At 36.1% G+C, this 22,543-nt stretch overlaps 1 protein-coding gene across 5 annotated transcripts in view; it reads left to right on the top strand.

Moving 5' to 3' along the window:
* The window catches only part of RELN (reelin), a 567,213-nt gene extending 554,142 nt beyond the window's left edge, over positions 1–13,071 (top strand). For 2 of the 5 annotated variants that reach the window (XM_036010729.1, XM_028525327.2), the window contains exons 62-64: positions 1,978–2,175; positions 3,178–3,276; positions 11,967–12,977. In XM_036010729.1, the coding sequence (XP_035866622.1) occupies positions 1,978–2,175; positions 3,178–3,276; positions 11,967–12,063 (394 nt within the window). In that variant the 3' untranslated portion in view covers positions 12,064–12,977. Of the gene's footprint in view, positions 1–1,977; positions 2,176–3,177; positions 3,277–3,906; positions 4,702–7,889; positions 7,896–11,966 lie in introns of those variants that run through there. The other 3 variants (XM_036010728.1, XM_028525326.2, XM_036010731.1) reach the window with 3 other exon arrangements.
* Positions 13,072–22,543: the final 9,472 nt, after the last annotated feature.

The following is a 22,543-nucleotide window of genomic DNA, read 5'->3' as shown; positions in this document are numbered from 1 at the left end:
ATGAACTAATAATGCACAGGCATCACTGAGCAGTGGAAACCTAAGGATCATTTGACTTTGGTATGAGGAAGCAGTATATTTTCACAACCCAGAATTATGCTTTGCTTCCACTTATTACAGCATAACCTTATATTTCTTCACATATACTGAGTAGTGGTGACATAGGCATAAGCCTAGAGAAATGACCAAATATAAAAAGTTGATAAGTATGTCAAATCAACCCATTGTACACCTTAAACTTACACAATGTTTTATGTTAATTATAGATCAATAAAGTTGAAAAATAAGTAAAATAACAAGTTGGCTATGGATAATCTATATAGATAATTTAATATTGACCATTTGCAAGCATATAAATATAATGTATGTGAGAGGTAGATTTGCAGTCACACAAACATGTATCTATATCCAGCATATGTAGTTATAATGGATTGAAGTAGAACATGGATGATGGATGAGAAGCTGAAAAATTCACATGTTGTAGGATCTGCATATTAATGCAGAATATAGTGGACAGAGACTGTAAATCGACTAGGAAAGTGACAAAGAAAAAGAGACCCCAGGAAGGTTGGATTTCCTACCTGCCCCTCCCTGCCCTTCCCAGCTCAGCCACTCAGCCACTGCAACACACAGCTTTTTGTCTATAGAATTCAAGAAGAGATTCCAAGCACACACACATTTGCTAATGTAGCGTCTTAGTTAAATACTAGTATTTCACTGGGTTACTTCAAAGTAACCCAGTACTTTGAAGATTGCAAACATGTAGATGTTTTCTTGAGAGTTTTCACTTGGGAAAATATTAGTAATATATTTTCAGAGGCAGAAAGGCAGGTTTAGAGGCCTTCAATATGATAAGCAATTAAAATATAGTAAAATTAATTTCTATATGGTAGCCATGGAGATGCCCAAAGATGTGTCCCTCCATCCCATTTTTTCCTACCAAAAAAGACGTACTTAGAGACAACTTGACATTCTCCTTGATCCCATATAGAGCTACACTATCTGCTTAGTTAACACTACACATCATCTTGTATAAGCAACTTTGTTTTAAATTAATTTGTGCACTTACAAATTTTAAGTCTAGTGCTTTATTTGACCACCTACCCTAAATGGGATTACTCTATTTATCACTGACGCTAGGTCTCCTATGTTTAAAACTGTGTCTTCTATGGGCAAAAATACCTGTGAAAAGCAAAGGGACACAACAAAAAGAGCAGGCATGGTCCAGAGCCTGCACATCCAACTCAGTGTTCCCTCTGCTCTACTCTCCAGGCACCCTTTCCAAAAATAGGCATGATGGCTTATCCGTTGGAGCACCTGTGTAGATGCTATCCACTTTGGAGCTATCGTATCTGTAAAAAACTATGGAGCATAAATATTGTGGTTTTACTCCTCGTTTTCTCATGTCCTCTGCTGCCCATTGGCCCATAATACTTTTCAGAGAATAGAAGGTGTTTCAGATGAAATACTCGAACAAGATTTCTAACATCGTGAAAAAGAGGACAGACCTTTAAAGTCAGAATTGTTTTCTTTGTGTAGATAACTAGCCTTTGAACCCTGGCTGATGTGGCTCAGTTGGGGCAGTATCATCATGCAAAGCAAAAGGTCACTGGTTCAGTTCCGGGTTGGGACACGTGCCTGGCAACTCGTTGATGTTCTCTCTCACATGAGCGTTTCTCTCCCTCGCTTCCTCCCTCTCTTCCCCTCTCTCTAAAAACAAAAATTAAAATTAAATTTAAAAAAAAGAAAACCAACCTTTTGGGTGTTATTTTTCATATGTATACTGTAAAATATAATATAAACATATTTTACTACTAATGTGATTTAGTCATTAGACTGATTGCTTCTGTTTTTACTATATTATGAACTAGGGAATTATGGACTTTAGGAACAAGAATTATTTTTAAATTAGAAAGTATAACTCCTTTAATACTTCCTGACTCTTGTTTAAAGATGATTCTCCATGTGTTTTTTCAGCAAAATCATGTTTGTGCTGCAAATTGGGAGCACTTCTCAGACAGACAGCTGCAACAGCGACCTGAGCGGCCCCCACGCGGTGGACAAGGCCGTGCTGCTGCAGTACAGCGTCAACAACGGGATCACCTGGCACGTCATCGCGCAGCACCAGCCCAAGGACTTCATGCAGGCTCAGAGAGTGTCTTACAATGTCCCCCTGTAAGTGGCCTGAGTAGAGAGGGGTTACCTCACACAAGATCCCTGAGAATCAGAGTTTGAGCTGGAAGTTTGGTGAAGTTACTGGATCTACACTACAAGCATAAGTAGTGACAGAAAACCAAGACTAACCCTGGTCTCCAAAGTCATGTTACTGTTTTCTATGAGAACAACAGGCAAAATATCCTAACCAGTATTTCTAGTCATTTAGAAATGAACATTTCTTATTTTTATTTTTGAGGGGGAGTAAAAATAAATTTTTTTCTTTATTTTTTATTGCTAATATTATTACAGGTGTCTCCTTTTGTGGCCTCATGGAAGGACCAGGAGATTATTATGCTAAATGAAATAAGCCAGTCAGAGAAAGACAAATACCATATGATTTCACTTATATGTGAAATCTAATGAACAAATAAACTGATGAACAGAATAGAAACAGAGGCATGAACTTATGAAACAGATTGACAGCTGTCAGAGGGGAGGCAGAAGGGGCCACTGGATGAAACAAGGTTAAGGAATTAGCCAAAGAACATACATGTGTGACCCATAGGCACAGACAACAGTGTGGTGATGTCAAGGGTGATGGGGGGATTGAACACAGCATTTTAAATTTTCTGCTGGATACCCTTATGTAAAATTTTGTGAAGATAGACAATTATTTCATTTTTGCTTAGTTTTTGTCTCTTTCGTACCCCTAGTTTATAACATGGCACAGTGCCCACACAGGAGGCACATCATGTTTGTTGGCTGAAAGTGTGGCTCTTCCTTGTACTAGTGGAGCAAGGGGAATAAGGGAACAAGATGTACAAGTATCCCAAGTCCTTGAGTAGCCAATAAAATTTAATGCTGCTCAGGAGAGTACTATGACCTAAGCAAATCTGAATTCCATACTCAAAGTTTTGTTGATTTAGATTAGCCTATTATATTTGAAGTCTGGAAGTCATATACCAGAAAGTTCTCTGTTTTCTACTGTTTACCCTCTTTGTCCATCTCTCTGTCACCTAGGGAGGCACGGATGAAAGGAGTTTTATTGCGCTGGTGGCAACCACGCCACAATGGAACAGGTCATGATCAGTGGGCTTTGGACCATGTGGAGGTCGTCCTGTGAGTATCTGATTCATAGCACCCCATGTTCATTTTAGAAAGGTTTGAAGTTCCTTTGATATGGCATGCTCCTTAATTCAGTAAGAATTGTTCCTGAAGAGATGCCCTTGGGACTTTAGCTTATACTCTTTGGCAACTGCAATCTATAACTCAAGTCAATGTGAAGTAATAAAGCCCTGAATGTAATTTGATGTACCTTAGAAAACTCAATTACCAAAAGATTGATTTAAGGATTTGACAATGTTAGTTAAATTGGATCAAACAAAAGTCTCTAGATAAATGGGAAACAATGCCTTTGCCAGAGCTGGTTGCCTTATAAAATGGAATGACATCCTGAAAAGGGAAATGGTCTGTATTGGTTAATCTGCAGAGTATTACCAGTTAATGTGCCCAATTACAAACACCTGTTTCAGCCACAGATGCCTGAGGCATTCTTCCATTAATGATGTGTTCGCAACTAGAACAAAGAATTTGCAGTTTCAAATTCCTCCTGACCAGTCCCAGCACCTAACAAGTAAAGGGTGTTAGATCCCCTTTGGTTTCTCCCATACAATAAGATTGGCACCACCCTCGCCTAGCCGGGTTGACTGTTCCACAGAGAGATGACTTGCTTTTTCTCTAACAATCTAGTTCCTGTAAAACTGGAATGCTTATGTCTCGACGGGTTCGGACTGGTGGCTCCAAGTGGTTGGCAAGGAGAGGCGAATCTTCTCGGTAGATAGGTTCAAATGTTCATTCTGTTTACCAAATCGAAAATGAAATCAGTCCCTTGGCTGATTTCAGTCATTTTGAAAGCAAATTTAAACAATTAATTGGTAGAAAAACTACCAGCTTTGTTTTCTTTCAATCATAGCCATGACTGAATTTTCCAGTCTTGAGTTGGCCCTTGTCTTAGTTTCACTGAGGCACCTGCTTGCATGGCATCCATATCAATCCCAAATCCAAGAGCAACCCGGTCCTACACAAGCCCCCACTGTGCGCTCTGCTGCTTTGGACAACTTGCTGGGCTCTGCCTCCACAAGACAAAGTTGAAGTTTAAAATAAAAGTCCAGACTCACTTGAATCTATATATGAGGCTGATGTTTTACTTCAACATTGATTTTCTCAGGCTACATTAATCCAGGAGAATGGAATAACCTGGTTTCTAAAGTGAATAAATATAGGGTAAGGCCAGAGAGAGAGATCCAAATAAACAAAAAACCCTTCCTAGAGCCATTCTGCCCTGGCTGCTTTTTCTTTAGAGTGGTGCTTCTCAATCTGACCAAATCCCTCAGGAGCTTTTGGGAGCATCAGCTGATGTACCAAGGCCCACGCCCACCCCTACAGATGACGTGATTTAAATTGATCTGGAGTGGGACATGAGCATCAGTCTTTTTTAAAGCACCTCAGGTGATACTAATAAACTGGTTGAGGATAAAATTTTAAGTCAATAATTACTTTATATCTTTCAAATCTCTTGCCAAGACAGTTTACATTAGTGGGCTCCTGTGCCAGACAAAGCATTGCCACCTCCTATGGAAACTTCAAAACTTAACTGTCCTCAGATGAAGGCAGGATGCTAACACTGCCCTGTGGTAGACATAACAATGCTTAGTATAGCATATGTATGAGCAGACATTTTTTCTCTCACCACCCAGCCAAGCAATTGCAGTTATCTACTTAGAACTTCAGAGGTGTATCATCACTGTAAGCCCCTCCCCTGGACTACAGTTAAAGAGTAGATGGGGTCAGAAATGCAAATATGCTCCCCTGGTATGAAATAACTTCCTCACAACTAAGAAGCAGGACTCTGTTCTATGCTCCCTATTGACCCAATGCCCCCAAGGCCCTCAGAACACCAGCTTCACCACAAAGAAGCTTTCTGGAATACCTGGTGTTGGTATTGATTTTTATAAGCAGCTACCAGCATCATGATATTATTACAAGAATCAAGTTCAGATGATATGAAATCTATCACATTGATTATACCTGTTGTTTCTGGTAATTTTCTGGGGCAGTCTGTATTTGTAAAGACTTCACTTTTATTTCAGCTCCAGAATTTTAATCCTTTGAATAATTTATAACTTACCAGGCACCTCTCTGCTTTTATTCTACATTATCATCTCAAACTGTAAGGACATAAAAACATTTCGAATGATAAAAGAGCACTGTCACATATCACTGCTGCATGATAAGAGTTGTAGTCAGTATCTTCTTTCAGTGAACAATTTAAATATTGTAACTTTGTATATACCACCATATAATTTTATTTATATATTACTCACATAAATTTAAAAGCAGATGCTATCTCTTTAATGGCAATTCAAAAATTTGTTAAAATTAAAGGACTTTATTTTTTTTTCTTTTTTGGAGAGAAATATTTCATGAAGCTGAGTTCAATAAATGAGTTGTTTTAAAAGTTCAATACAAAGAATACATATTTTCAGAAATACGTTTTTGATGTTTTGCTCTTGCCTTAGAAGTTAACTTTTTTATGCCACTGTACCCTTTCAAAGTATTTCTTTTCAGAAGAGTCACAAAAAGTTTTAAGGCATTCACTAATTAATGTGCCCTTCGTAGCTATTCAAAATAATCACTCTAATTCATTGTTTTACAAGCTTAAAATAAAAAAAGAAAATTCCAGAGAATTTAGAAAAATAAAATATCATAATTTTCCAGAATGTCTTTCAACCAAACGAGGCACAGAGAAGCTAGCCGAGATTCATGTCACAGTTCACAATATCACTGATCATAGCTTTGCTACTACAGGTTTGTATTTAGAAATAGAAAGGTGAATACTCCCAGAAATTCCTATTAATTCAAAATATCATGTCCATTCACTATACATTTATATAATAACATTTAGTTATATAAACTAGTAACGTTAACTCCTCAGGTGCGGAGGGAAGAGAAGGAGACTGAGGTCCATATCTAAAGAGATACAAGCCCTACTTAATTGAACATACTATGTTTTTGCAACTAATGGTTGGGGGTATACATTTTTAAAATGTATTTCCTGTTCTGAGTGAAGACTGGCCCTAACCTAGCTTTATTGCCACAGTGTCACTTTTGTGCATGTGCACTCAGGACACATGCTAAAAATCCCTAGCAGGACAAACTGGTCACGCATGGTATCTTGGATTTAACCTCAGCACTGCCCATATTAACTTAACCAAGAAGATACATGAATTTAGTGAGAACAAATTTAGTACTTTTGTAAGTATTTCAAGGTTTAGGAATTCATCCTAAATGAACAAGATACATGATATGTTTTTAACTTAATGGCTTAAGTTTAAAATACTCCCCGCAAAAGGATTTGAGTTTGATAAATATGGATATACAGAATGACAAGCCCCCACCACAGAAATAAAAAACACCGTTTAGCATTTAACAAGCAAAGTCACTTACGTTCCATGCTTGTTTGAGAGTGTAATCTTCCCACTCTATATTTTTCAATAAAACTTGCCCATGAAAAACACTTCATGATGATTAAGCCCTGCCAATCTGCCATTGAACAGATGAACTAAACTGACAGATCACTTTTTTCCAGCCTCACTAGCTTACCAAAAAGTAAGCTAGTTTTATTTCTGTAGTCTGAATGATGTAGCATAACACAATCATTGACAATCAAGTGTCAGAAACCTAATTTCTCTGAATTCATTTGCTAGTATAGAACATATGTTTTTCACTAAATGTTGTGAATACATTTGGGCAGATCCCTCACAAGATCCATGCTGGTGAGGTTATTCTTAAGATAAAAGAGATTTCTTTGTCTTCACTTCTTTTGTTGGGCACTCATACTTCTATCCTAAGAATCTCCTTCACCAAACTATGCATTTCATTTCCACATCACATTTCCTGTGTACATGTCTAAGTCACACACTGTCATGTGTATAATGGAGTGGGCCAATTTTTGCATGTGTACCTTGAAAGCAAATTGCTCAGTAAAAAGTTAGCCTATGTGCATTGATTTACAAAAAAAGTAAATTATTACTACATTTACTAGAAATTGAAAACCAATATGTTGCTAACTATGGCCTTAAATGCATTTATCAGATTTTAATTATATGTGTTCCATCATGACCATCTCTTTATGCTATTCATTATCAAGATACTGTCACATTTTTGGCACAAATGATTTATGGAGATGAGATTACATTTGTTGCAAAGCATATTTATGTCTTTTATTAAATTTGTTATCTACTATAGAGGACTTCTATATTCTTAAAATCCCATTCCTTAATATATTCAGGAATAAGTATTTTCTAAAATATAAATAATTTAAAAACCAGATAATAAAATTAATGATAGCTATTAAACCAGTAATTTTATATTTATACTTTATATGCAACATTTATGCCAAATATAGTACTATAGCTACATGTACCTTGACATATGGTTGTGAGCAAATATTGCATGTTGCATTACATTAAAAAGTTAAGTATCTGTATATATTAGGTATAGAAGAATAAGGAATAACATCTTTAATTTTTATTTTCAAAAGAGATGAAAAGTCCTATATTGCGTCTAAACCTGATCAGACTTTTATGACTAATCACAGTGCTGCATGTATTGAAAGGCATTTTTTAACTTGTGTTATATTTCATTATTTGCTGTCATTGGTTTTCCACTAGAGTAAGGTAAGTCCTCTTACTAAATCTGAGGTATGTTTACTAATAGTTCCCTCACTGTACCTGCATTAACTAAGAAGTTTTGTTCAAGACCTTTGCAGTTGAAAAAACTATGAAAACAAAGTTATAGATGATATTGAGATATACAAGAGTATTTGAAACCTGTACCATGTAAACACAGAGTTCAGCCAAATTGTGACAATTCTCAGTGGTACACAATGTTGGGCGCAGCAGCATATGAGAAATGCTAGTCAGCATTCCTTCGGTGGGAAACAGCTGGATGCCATGCCTGGAACTGTATTAGGTGTGCTTGAAGTGGTCAGTTTATATATTTGTTACAAGGGGAAAGTGAAAACAGGAATGTGTGCAAAAAGAGCTAGGTGTCTAATTAAATGTAATGTCTTTTAAAAGATCAATTTGCTGCAGATGTGGAAAGGTGCCTTACTTCTCAATTCTATTCTAAGTTAATAAATGAATTGGCAGAAGGGAGTGGATTTATCCATAATATTTGTGAGTTCTAGATTTTATCCTTAGATGTGATTGGCCTTCTTTAACATATATTTACATTTATTCTCTAATGGAGATACTTAGGAAAGAAGGTAAAATAGTTATCACTTATTAAACATTTGCATATTATGCTACATTTTCATTTAATCCTTACAACTCCCTATGGTATGCATTATCAGATATTCTCATTTAGCAGAGGAAAGGAATATGAAATCTTTAAATTTGTGAGCTGTATGAGCCCACACCAATTTACCTGTTGTCTTCCTGAAAATGCAGGGCCCTGAAAGTAAAGTATGTGGTGTCCTCTCTGCAGGGAAGCGTCATGGATTAGCTCCAATAACACTGTTCCCTCCTGCAGTCACCAATCTTTCTCTGAAAGACATGGCAATCTTCTGGATTCTTGTGTTTGAATTTCTATACAATGTTATTTATTGCATCATACGCTTTGATGATAAATAAATTAGTTACTAACTAGTAAAAATGCCTAAATTTCTGTGAGTTCAAATTATATCTCCCAAGACTCTCCCACTTCCTATAGAATATATTAAAAATCAATTGAATTTTTTATAATAATAAATGGCCTAAGATAGTGGCTCCAGTGAAGAGTAAAAGTTCAAAAGAGCACAGAGTCACCAGTTCTTAAACAGTCTTGCAATATCCATATTTCCTATGCAGAAATAGACACGCATTTTATAATTTCATATGCCAAGTCCCTAACCTCCCTACTTGGTCATGGAAATCTAAGTTAGCATTTCCAAGAAGCCATTGGTGGTCATCTCCCTTCTTCAATGACTTACTCATAATGGGAGAATTTTTAAATGGGCCTAGTTCTATCCACAGCCAAAACAAATTCATGTCAAGTAGCATAACTGATATGCCTTGGGATGAATATTATCTGCTTTTGTTAAACTGATAATAAAAATTGCTTCCCCTATAATTGTAGTGAAGAAATAAATCTTTAAAATTCTATCAAACTACTTTGGTTACAACATTATCTATAACTATCCATCTATATGTGTCAAAAACAAAAATAGGCTCACATATCTGCTCCACACAGAAAATAAACATGATATCTTCAAACTTATCTAAAATCTCCCTACTGCCCAACCCTGTAAATTGGACAGCTTAGAAGCCTCAATCATTGTTTAATAACCACATCAGTTTGTTAAATGGCTCTACAGGCAGAACGGCATTATGGTACATCTTGCCACGGTGCTTGATTTTAAAAAGCGTATGAACTGGAAAAACCTGCTTCATTAGATTCCAACCTGACTCCAAAGATATTTATGTTTTACATGAAAAATCATTAGTCAATTTTAAGGATGCTTTGAAAATGTGGCCATTTTTAATGAGACTGCATAAACACCGGGCATCTACTGCAACATCTACAGCAAATGCTATGTGCAATCAGCCTTCACAAGGGTCTAAACATACGCTGCTGACATGTAAATCTATTTAAAATTAAAGGTATCCAGTAAATCAAAATGCCCCTAAATTAGATATAAGCTTCCATGCTGGGAGATAGTCAACGTATTAATGATGTAAAACCTGTTAATATGTATTTTATCATATATAAAAATAGAGAATTTAAATCAATCCATAATAAATATATATGGAGAAGTTGCCTAAAGCTATTAAACATGGACATCAATTTTTATTTAAATTAAATGTTCTTTTGTTTCATTGATATAACTAAATATCTGAGCATTCTGAGTTTATCTTTTTTCATGTAAAATATTTTAACTGTTTTAAATTCTCTTTGAGTACCTTTTATCTTTGAACATGTTTGCAACAGAATAATTTTCATTGCTTTAACTTTGCAATTATTCCTTATAGTTAAAGAGTAATGATTTACAACAGGAATCCAATCAGTAAGTCATCAAAAGTTCAACAAACATGCCTTGACCACCACTGGTGAGGCAGGAAGTTCAAGGTTGTGGTGTGGGGGTGGGGAGTTGGGGGACAGGCTGCTATAGAAGTTTAGTCGTGGGGAGCCAAGATGTGAACACAAATAGTCTCCATTCAAAGCAGAAAATAAGCACTGTTGAGAGTTCAAGGTAGAGGGGAAATCAATTCTGGAGGACATGAGCAATACATAAAAGTAATACTTGAAAAAATAGTATAAATTTAGAAAGTGATGTTGGGGATTGGCAAATGAGGCAGATGAAAGAAGTTCAAGGTGAATGTGGATAGAGCATTCTGTATAGAGATGTAATGGAAGACTGGAAAAAGAGAATAAGATTAAATGTGTAGAGGACTTGAAATATCTGGCTAAATTGACTTAGATGTTGCTCCACAGATAAAAGGATTGTGAATGTCTTTTTAACAAAGTAAAGCCAGAATTTGAGGGAAAGTTACTGAAACTTGTGTGCCAAAGCCTATTGCATGAATTTATGATTACAAAGTGGTCACAGGAATATATAGTACAGCATAGGGAATATAGTCAGTAATATTGCAATAACTATGAATGGTGCCAGGTGGGTACTAGACTTACAAGGATGATTACTTCATAAGTTGTATAAATGTCTAACCACTGTTGTGTACACCTGAAACTAATCTAACATTGGATGCAAATTGTAATTGAAAAATTTTTAAAAAGAAAAGGACATTTGGGAGGTCCTGCCAAGCAGCATTTCAGAAAGATTGGACCAACGGGCACCTGTTCTCCAACCCCCTGGCACACTCTGCATTCCTACAAATCAGTAGAACATTAGCCAATTCGAAAAAAAATCCACTGCATGTGTATGTGGGAAGACACACACACACGCGCGCACACACACACACACACACACACACACAGATACAATTACACATCTTAGCATGTCATTGTTTCTTTTCTTTTCAGTGGTGTTGCCTGAGGAAAGACAATAAGGAGGCTAGTTTAGAGGCCTCTGTAAGAAGAGCTCAGGGAAAGGCTGTCAGGAGGACAGCCAGTGCCAGTCTGAATACTTTGTGACTCAAGAAGTAACAGGATTCTTTCTCCTGATACTTGATTGAGGGAGGCAGTGGAATCCAACAATCAGGAAAAAACTCATTTCTTCATTTGCCTCGAGACTGCATACAGTAGCAATGTCAAGCTGATTCAGCTAACACGTTTGTTTTTCCTTTGTTTTTGCTTTTTAAGTTTTCAGTAAAAACGTTTGCTAAAGGAATCAAATTATGTGCCCTCCCTGTTAAAGATGTGTTTAAATAAGGTAATGGATAACAGCACACATTGTCTGTCAAGTGAAATTCACCCAAGTAAGTGTTTTTGGAAAAGGTTCAAGAATAAAATTAAAAATCCCAAAAGAGTTTCAATCCACTTTTGCTATGAATAAAGAGAATTTGCCATTTTTTTCCTCATTTGGAGCTTATGCATCAATCAAAGGGGATTTCTTCAAGGTGAAAAGCAGTGAATACAAGTGCCAACCTTCTGTGCTGGGATAGTAATGTCCCTACAACCTGTTAACCTTGAAAAATTTCAAATAAATATCAGGGTTACTTAGGACTTAGATTAGATTGTACTTTCAATGATTGGACTTACATGTTCTTTCTCCTTTCCCTCTCTGCCTCTGTCCTTTCCGATTTTAACAGCACCCGCAAACAAAATTACATGATGAATTTTTCACGGCAACATGGGCTCAGGCACTTCTACAACAGAAGACGAAGGTCACTTAGACGATACCCATGAAGAATCAAAATGTTATTTTTCCTCTCAACATGTGATATGTTGATTTTCATTCTTTTACATCTCTCACTGCATCTGATATCAGGAAATTTCCACAGAGGACTTAGCAATTAACTGAAAGCCCTTCTCACGACCAAGTGCACACCACTTTCCCACACTGTGAACTAATGATAAGTGACTTATTTTCTCACTAGTAAATGTCTTCATGTTGATGTGTCTGTGAAAATTATGATCTGTTGTAATATCAGTTACAGTGGCAGTATTGAAAATAAGAAATAGTTTAACAGAAAAAAATTGAAGCACAAAAATTTAAGAGATTTTATGTTTAAAATGGCATTTAGCAGTATTTACCATTCGTAGTCACAAAGCTATTTAAGTGGACTGTATTTCAGCTATCTGTCATGTTTTATATGATTAAATTATCAATGTCCTTTTGTGTATTCTCTTCTATAATATAACACATGGACACTGTATTTACTTGTTATGTTGCAATATTTGCTGCTGAATTTCAGGCTACTTATATTCTACAGAAAATTCATTGAAATACCTACTCAAGAAGATAGTTGTAAAGATATTGTATCTCCTTTAATATACTCCTTAAAATGTATGTTGGTTTAGCATTGTTTTGTGGATAAGAAAAATGCTCGACCTTGAAATATTTTCTACTTAAAACTTGTGGATGAAAACCCTGTCTCCCACCAAGGAGTTCCCATTTCCTTGTCTGAAGATTGTTTTCAAGTGTTCTGTGGCTGATTTACTAACAGTAACTGCCATGCTGTGTCTGTGGTAACAGAGTGATTTGTAAAACAGTGGATGTTTTCATTGTGTTCTCTTTGTGGATTGTTTTTTCCTGCAGGTCATATTCATACTTTCTGATGAAGTTGTACCAACACCAGCAACATTATAATGGACCTGTAGCCCTGAACTCTTTATTAACTTAACTAAAAGGTTGCACTCTAGGGTGAGCCAAGTTAAAGCCCATGCTTAAATAAAAATTATGTCCAAAAGCCATTTGAAGCTCATTTGTCTTTCTTCATTCTTTATTAAATTTTATATAGGGCTTGTAAGCCTGGTCAGGTTTGCAAAGAACAGTGTCAAATATATTTATTGGTGTTCTGTTTTATCTTTGAGAATAACAATTATAACTTTCAATTTAGCCATTTTTCCCTTATTCAGTTTTTCTATTAATCACTCAGTAATTACACTAAGAAAAGCCAATACAAATTTCTGAAAACCTTTACTCCTGGGGACTTTGCTAGCTGCTAACACAGTGGCTGTCTCTTAACAAGCAAGTGCTCATGCACTCATTCAGCAAATGTCCACTGAGTGCTTGCTCTGTGCAAGGCACTGTGCTAAGTGTTGAGGATAAAAATAGTGACTGAGTCATTCTCTCTCTTTGTTTTTAGCATCTACAAAATAAAAAGTATGTCAATACTGTTGAATTTGTGAACTTTCCAAAGGATTTTTTAAAAACCTAGGTAATAGAGCAGGAAATAGCAATAGGGTTTCTCATTGCAGAGAGAAACAATAAAAAGATGATCTCTCTGAGAAATTTAGTTAAACTTTATTTTGAGCCTAGTATCTAATCCATTGTGAAGCATTACCTTGCAGATATAAGGCCTTCCTTTTTTTCTACTGAATCAAATGTATGATATATTTGATAATTTGGTGCAATATTTGGCCCAAAAATGTTTATCTTATCTCAATTGTTGAGTCACCTTTATTTGTTCACAAATTCCCTGTTGTTGGTTCACCATTTGGTGGCATTTTGGGTTCATTTTCTTATTGGTATGGAGTAGAACTTTTCCCAAAGCCTCATCTTTCCAAGTAACTTGTGTGTGCCATTGGTCTTCCTGCTGCTGACTGGGGCCAAGATATTTCACAGTGGTCCCATTCACCCGTCCTTCCACCAGCAGAACAGAACTGAGCCCCCATCAGTCCATCTGCTCAAAGTTGTAATAGTGGAAGTGTGGAAGTAAGGACTTATGTCTCATTGTCTTGTTTAATGTGAAAAAATAGTGTAGGACTTCAAGTATTGTTGGTTTAACTGACTTAACTTGCTCAGATAGTTTAGTAGGAGTAGAAGTTTCTGTGGTTTTAAAACAGTTATCTCTTATTTGCTATACATTTTAATGTAAACTATACTCAATATCTAATCTTAATATATTTACTATCACATGTATTCTATCTTTTACCTAAGACAGGACATATATATTACTTGGGAAATTCTCCCAACTGAGGTTATCATTAGCACTCTCTTCCTTATGTTCCAAAGTTTAAAATAATCAGAGGGAATCAATTAAAACATGTACCCATTCATTTTAATGTTTGTCAGTTGATATTTTTGATACCAGTTTGTATTGTTTTTCTATATTTAATATTTAGTAACTGCCCTATTAATGGCAGTTGCCACTTTTAACACTAAATAATGTTTTTTCTAGTTAATTTTCATAAAAAGATGTGCACAATTTACTTGAGATGCATTTTAAGTGAAATTTGTTTTTCAGATATGTTTATTAGTTGGCATATGATATCTAGATATGCAGTTCCTTCATGTGCATTTATTTCTATTTTTTTAACTTTTGTTATGCTTAAAAAGATGCTAGATCTCACATTATATAAATGTTACTCCATTTTTCTGCTTTAATCTATTTATATTATAACATTTTATTCTGGAATTTGCTTTGTTGTATGTTGTGAGGAACAATCCTAGTTTTTTCCCAAATAGTTAATAGATTTATTATTCCAGTACTAAAAAAAATCAGGAAAAATATTTCAAGCTAGAGGTTTCAGCAATGCTAAATTGTCAGAATACTTTTGACACCTCTAATGCTGAGCCTGAATACACCTACAAGAATGAATTAATAATTTGTTGAAGGAAAAATATAACCCTTGGAGGACAGTACCTCTTTATACATTTAAATGTGACTTAAGTAATTTTATTTCAGAGAATTTTTTCTACTATGGCCCACTTCAGTCCATTTGTTTATGCATTCATTCATCAAATATTGGACAAGGAATACTATGTACCAAACACTGGGAAGAGCAGCAGGCATGCAATAGAAAACAAAAGGAGACACAGTATTCCCTAAGGAAGTTTACAGTTTCGTGGAAGAGAAAGATATTCAATAATCACACAAGTAAACTTGTAACTGTGGAAATGTTTCATTTAGCAATAAACATTCTTTTGATAAGCATCTTTTTAATATCTGCCACCATACTATGTTTTGGGGATATGTTCATTCATACCACAATGAATGAAACATGGTTTTCTTCCTCAATTTGTAATCTAGTCAGGAACTCAGAAATACCAACAAATACATACAATACAATGAAAAAGATGCAATAGAAGTGTATTCTGGTCTCATGTGTACAGAAAAGAGAATAATCTGCTCTATCTGGACATAGGAGTAAGAAGAGAAGGTCAAATGAAGGAAAGTTTCATATATGAGACACAAGGCTAGAGTAATACTTAAGCAATATTGGAGGCTGTAGCCAATGCAATAAAACAAGAAAAAATTAAAAGTTTAAGATTTGCAAAAGAAGAGATAAAGCCATTGATAAGATTATCTGGACAGTAAGCTCAAAGAACTCTAAAAATAAAAGCATGAAAACTATTAAAAGAGTTTGTTGAGGTCAATGAATATAAGATCAATAAATAAAAATGAATAGCATTCTAAATATAACGTACAATCAAATAGAAAAAACTCAATGGAGGAAAAAAAGGAAATAGACTAAAGACCAATACCCCAAAAAAATAATGATTAGAAAGTCCAAAATGGTATAAAGCCAGAAGGACAAAGAAAACAGAGGATGGAAATAAGTAGATCAAAGATAACTAAATTTTGGAAAATGAAAAGTAAATGGAGAAGTGGTAACTAAACCTACTGTAAAAAGCTTAAACCCAACTGTCTACATAGAAGGGATTTGCATCACAAAACACAGAAGAGATTCAGGGATGGGAGAGAAAAGTTTTTCTGGAAGCAAGAAATAGACAAGAAGATGGAAATAATGATATTAGTTAAAATTCTAAATAAAGAACAATGAGACTTCTTTCATCTTGCTCCCAACAGGAAACTGTCCTTCCCATAAGAGACAGGAGGTTTATTTTCTAGACAGTTTGAACCAGAGAGGTTGAAGAAGACCCAGAGGTTTCAGGCAGCAAATGACTGAGATGAGTCTAGCATATGTTTTAAAGGGCATTGAGCAAAAGACTACTCTGGAGGGGTGAGACACCTTTCTCTCTCACCACAGCACTCTCTGACCTTTCAACTCCCAGAATGCTGGAATCAGGCTTATGTCATCTAGACAGAACATTAAAGATTCCTCTCAAAAAAGTACCCATAAATATTAAAATTTGAGAAGTTTTATAATGAAACAGCCAGGTCACCCTGCTTACACAAATTGCTTCCAATCAACCATATTTGTGATAAATAGAAAAAGAATGGACTAGCTAATAGATGTTATTAAGACAATTATTATGAAGATAAAAAAATAGATGTAGGTCCCTAAACATATAGTTACACAAAAATAAATCCTGTTGAATTATTTTAAATTTAAATAAATTTAAAAATAAAGACATAAATGGCAGAAGTAAACTTTACAACTTTTAGAAAAAATATTTTTATGGGATCATGGGAAAGGATAATTTCTTACACATGACACAAAACATATACCATAAAAAAGATTGGTCTGTAGTTTCACTGGATTAATTTCTAAAACTTCAGCATAACAGAAGAGACCATAAAGTTTTTTAAAAAGCCACAGAATAGAAGACTATTGGGAACCGCCCTACCTGGTTGCAGAAGCTGTAATCCCCTATGTCTAAGGCTGAGTAAAAGACCTTGGGACTATAAGCCACTAAGGAGACAGAGCTTATCTTCGGACAGGGGCACTGCCTCTACCCCCTATACTTTACCCTGTTTGGCCCCAGGTGGATGACTAGTTAGCCAATGACCAGTTAGCCAATGACCAGTAAGATTCCTCAAGGGAGGGATGACCTAAGACAGGCATAGTCACGATGGGGCCCGTAGGGAAGGATTTAGGGGACTATTAAAAAAGGGGTGATGGCTCCTCACCCCTTGGCTTTGACATAGCCTGAGTCCTCATTCTGTCTTCAAGAAGTCTCCCAGTCTCTTAGCTGCATTATTTCCCCGCACCTGACTTAAGCCTGAAACAATGTGGGAGGGTGGTACAGCCCTGGGCAGGAATGGGTGGTTCCCTGGGGCAATCAGGCCTAAAAAAGAATGCATAAAATCCTGTGAAACTTGCTTTGCTAAGAATGCCCTCAATTTTCTGATAAGGGTCCAAGCATAAAATGAGTTGTTTTCCAAAGTTTTGTGGGCTTTTAGCTAACTGACCCTGACTCAGAATAAGCCCTCAGAGTTCTTTGAATGTTATCTATTGTTTGATCCTTACTGCCTGACAATGATTGGTGAGCTTCACCTGTATTCCTGCACAAATTGCACCCAATAAAAGCCCATTGAGGAATAGGTTCAAAGCCCTTCTCCTCTGAGAGATTGGCCACCTTTCTTCCCCAAGCAGATCATGTCTTGGTAGACTTATTCTCATTCATGGCAGCTGGGAGGAGTCTGCTAGACAAAGCTCCCCCACAGAAGACAAACCCACAGTATATAATCAATAAAGGACTAGCCTATAAAATATATAAAGAACTCATACAAATAGGTAATAGAAGTTAATAACCTAATTTTTAGTGGGTACAGAATAGTCATTGAAATCCACAGAAGGAAAAACTGGAATGACAAAAGACTTAAAGGTATTCAAACTATTAATCATGGGAATGGCATTTAAAATGATGTCATACCTAATTATGGTGGTATAACTCAGAATCTGAACCAGTTGGTGCTGGAAAAAGAAACTCTCATGTGTTGATAAAAACCCTCATACACTACTGGTTTATATTGTTGCAACCTCATTTTAAAATGTAGAATTTCTATAATCCAGGTCTGGTGAGACCAACAGGTCAAAAGATGATGGCCACTAAAGAGACCATTCATTACTAAGATAAGGGGTTATGCCACACTATGCAAGAGTCCCATAAGGAGCACCAGGGCCTTCAAGAGGCAGAAAAAATGAGGGGGAAGCATGGGCATGAGTCTTTATTGTGATCTCCAAAGGCAAGGCAAGGCAGGGTAAGCAGGTTTAGGATTGGCTAGTCAAAATAATTTCTACCGGCTCTGGAGTTTGAGAACTGTTTCTCCTTGTCTGATACCTGGCCCTGGAATGATAGAACAGAGAACTATTGTCTTGTGGAGCATAAGAACCTGATGGATATGGGCTTTCTATTGGTTTATTTGCATATGAAAGGCAAAATCGTGGGAGAGGTGTCTGCTGTCTCAAAGAATTGGCTACAAGTGTGGCCAAGGATGTGGAGAAAAGGGAACCCTTGTGCACTGTTGGTGGAAATACAGGTTGGTGGAGCCACTGAGGAAAACAATAATTTAAAATATTAAAAATAGAACTGCCTATGACCCAGTGGGTCCACTTCTGGGTATATATTTAAAGAAACACAAAACACTAAATCTAAAAAATATAATCTTAATATAATCTTATGTGTAATCATAGGCGTATGCACGCCTATGTTCATTGCAGCATTATTTACAATAGCCAAGATATGGAAGCAACCCAAGTAAGTACCCATCAGTAGATGAGTGGATTAAAAAGTGGGACATTTACACAATGGAATATTACAGGCCATAAAAAAGAAGAAACTACTACCATTTGCAATAGCATAGGTGTATTTACAGGGTGTTATGCTAAGTGAAATAAGTCAGAGAAAGACAAAATACCAAGGATTTCACTTATATGTGAGATCTAAAAACCAAAATAAACAAGCAAAACAGAAACAGACTCACAGATAAAAAGTGGAGTCTGATTGTTGCCAGGAGGGAGGAGACTTGGGGGACTGGGTGAAAAAGCTGAGGAAATTAAGAAATACACATTGGTAGATACAAAATAATTACAGGGACATCAAGTACAACATAAGGAAAAGAGTCAATAATATTGTAAAAACTATGTATGGGGCCATGTAAATACTGGAAATATCAGTGGAACACTTTGTAAAGTACATCGGGCATCGAGAATACAGAAAATAAAATATAATGAACACAAATCCCTATAGAAAACAGTGTTATATCAGAAACATTGAATGTTACAATATCAGCTGAATATGTATATGCAGCATGACCCAGCTACTTCTAGGTATTTATCACAGAGAAGCTCTTAACATATATACTCAAAAAGGTATGTGCAAGAATTTTCACAGCAATATTATTTGTAATTGCAAATAATCAAAAACAATCCAAGTGTGCATCAACAAGAGCATAGATACATTGTGGTTTATTTATATAATAGAATACTGTATAATGGTTAAAATTAATAAACTTAGAGTATACCTGTTAACAATAAGAATTTGCAAAATTATACAGTATGATGCCATTGAGCTGATTTTAAAAGTTGCAAATACTATACGTTGCCTATGAGTACATGTATATATTGCAAAAATATGAAAGCATATGTAGGAACAGTAAATACAAATGTATGACAGTGGTTACCTCAGGCAGGGGAATAGGATCAGAGAAGGGCAATGTGGAAGACATCAACTCCAACTAAAATGTTTTATTTCTTTTTTAAAGCTCAAAATAAAGTGAAGCAAAATGTTAAGGCTTCAATGAGTTGTGTCCATACAAGAGTATTATATTATGTTCTATTCTCATGTGAATATCTAAATATTATAGCAAAAAAGAAAAGAATAACTAGGATATGTCAGGCAGATGCAATTGGGAAATAAAGGCTTTGTACAAAAACACAGACGCAGGAACTAGCTTAGCTCCTTAGGGGACTCACAGATCATTTGAATTTGAGGGCAGCTCCTGGGCAGCAGCCTGGGAAGCAGCCTGGAGAGCTGTATCAGGGCAGGGCAGTGTTGCTGTGGGCATCAGGAGTGAGTGATGGGGAGCAGTTCTCTTACTAACAAAACTCAGCTTTAACTAAGAGGCACTGGGAAACTGTTGCAGATCTTTAAGCAGAAGACCTTTGGTTAAGTCAATTCTGGCCAATGTGTGGAGAGTGGCTTGAATAAATTAAGGAAAAAAAGCAGGGAGACTAGAATTAATAGGTAAATCTGGTACAGCAGCTAAGGAATACTCTTAAATTTTCTGACAAGAATTTTACTAAGGGTTTATACTTCTCCAGAGTAATTGCTTCACATACAAAATATACAAAATATAAAAAGCAACTATACATCTATATAAAGTAAATATAGCCCTGGCTCATGTGGCTCAGTGGATTGAGTGCTGGCCTGCAAACCCAGAGGGTCACCAGTTCAATTCCTAGTCAGGGTATATGCCTGGGTTGTGGGCCAGGTCCCCAGTAGGGGGCATGTGAGAAGCAACCACACATTGATGTTTTCTCTCATTCTTTCTCCCTCCCTTCCCTTCTCTGTAAAAATAAATAAATAAAATCTTTTTTAAAAAGTAAATATAAAAAGCAGCTATACATTTTATTGTGCAAAGAAAAATAGTCTGCTGTTACTGAAAGAATTCCAGTTCAGAGGTGAGAGGATCATGTCAGTATTGTTGCATCTTCCAGTTAGTCCTTTGGGTGCTTATTATAAATAAATTTTTACAGTTTTTAAAGAATCCAACATGAATGGAAATTGACACTATCTTCATAGACATGGAGACCACACAGTGACAATGGAAAAGGCTGGCACTCTCCAGTGGCCTTATTACCTTATTCCAGTACCTGGACCCACAGTCCAAAAATCATGCCAATACAGCAGAAAAACAGAAGTCTGGAAAACATGGCTTTTTATAGAGAGGGTACTGGTTGATAATATATGGCTATACATATGAATAATAAAAAAGCACAGAACTGTGTGTAAGAAGCAGTGCCTCAGTAAATCTAGAGACAGTAAACTAACTTACACCAAAGTTATTACAGGGATCCCTTAATGTTACTCTCTGGGACACAGGCATACTGTGGTAAGTTCAGTACTCTTGAACAAATATGCAATCACTTTAACAGAAACTAAACTCCCTTAAAAACTAATGAAGAAATCCAATCACTCCTAATTCTAATGTAATTTCTTTCATGTTAATATTTTAGGCAATTTGAGGTTGATTCTTTGGTCTGCCTCTTAATTTCCTAACTGTAACAAAATATTTATAGTCTAGCATCTTTCATACTTAGAGCTTAGTAAAAATAGCAAAGGAGGGAAGTTGTCCTTGGGCATCTCTCCCTAAGACACACCCCGACACAACCAGAACCCTGTCCAAACCCCCACACCACAGAAAACCAGCTAGGCATGCAGTGCTAAAGATGATAACCAATTCCCATATGGGAGAGAGAAAGTGGAACCCAGCTTCACGGAATATCAGATGTATGGTAAATTTAACACACTCATCCCACAAAAATTGTTACTATAGCATACAACTTTCCCCCAAAGGATTTATATTTTAATAATCAGTGCTAAGCATCCAGAAATACTTCAAGATTCAAAAGAATGAGTTTTTAATGGTGAGATTTCAGGTCTTTGTTCAGGAGATTGAGGTAGATATTTTGGCAAAAATGCCATGAAAGTCTTCTGCTTGGATGAATCGTACAGTGGAATGCTAGTCAGGAGGGTTGGGTCCCAGCTTACCATGCCCCTTTGGACCTACAGGAGAGTCCACTGGACCCGTGTTAACTCCTCAGTATGCACAACACTCAGCATTTGCTATGTTAAGTGTCTAGGAGGGCATAGCTTCCCCGCCCTGCCTTGTGCTGCCCTGGCAGGTAAGCCTTTATAACCAGGAAAATGGAGCTAATACTCAACTGAAAAGGATACTTAGGAACTGTCTAAGCCAGAGATAAACAGTTTATATATTATGCCTATTTTTTTGGGTAACACTTTTGTCTCAGGTCCTGATTAATATCATGCTGCTTGTGATTGGGGCAGATCCAGGTTTTGTTGGCTTGAAACTTATACAATTTGGTGGACTCTCTTTAAAATAAATAACTCAAAATTATAAATGCAAAATTAGGTACAAAAGTGAATATTTATTTGAAAGAGAAAATAAATATTTTTAAAATGTGCAAATTTATTAGAAGTTGACAAATGTCAGAAATATTATCTTAAACTGTCAGACTTCAAGAAACATGGATCAGAAACAAAAAGATATCATCCAATATATTGCAATACATAAAATAGGACACTTCACACACAGATGAACTTCCTATTTATTTATTTGAAGAAGTAATAACTAACAATTTTCTAAATTTGATCAAATCTGCAAATCCACAGATCCAAAAGGCTCAGCAAACTTCAAGCAGGATAAATAATTAAGTAAACAAAAATTGGTGATAAAGAGAAAATTTTAAAACAATCATTCTCAGCCCTGGCTGGCATAGCTCAGTGGATTGAGCACGGGCTGTGAACCAAAGTGTCGCAGGTTCAATTCCCAGTCAGGGTACATGCCTG

Source organism: Phyllostomus discolor, chromosome 10, assembly GCF_004126475.2.
Source record: "Phyllostomus discolor isolate MPI-MPIP mPhyDis1 chromosome 10, mPhyDis1.pri.v3, whole genome shotgun sequence".
In the NCBI taxonomy this organism is placed as follows: Eukaryota; Metazoa; Chordata; class Mammalia; order Chiroptera; family Phyllostomidae; genus Phyllostomus; species Phyllostomus discolor.
Note: the sequence above shows the minus strand (reverse complement) of the source record. Positions and strands in the feature narration are given on the sequence as shown.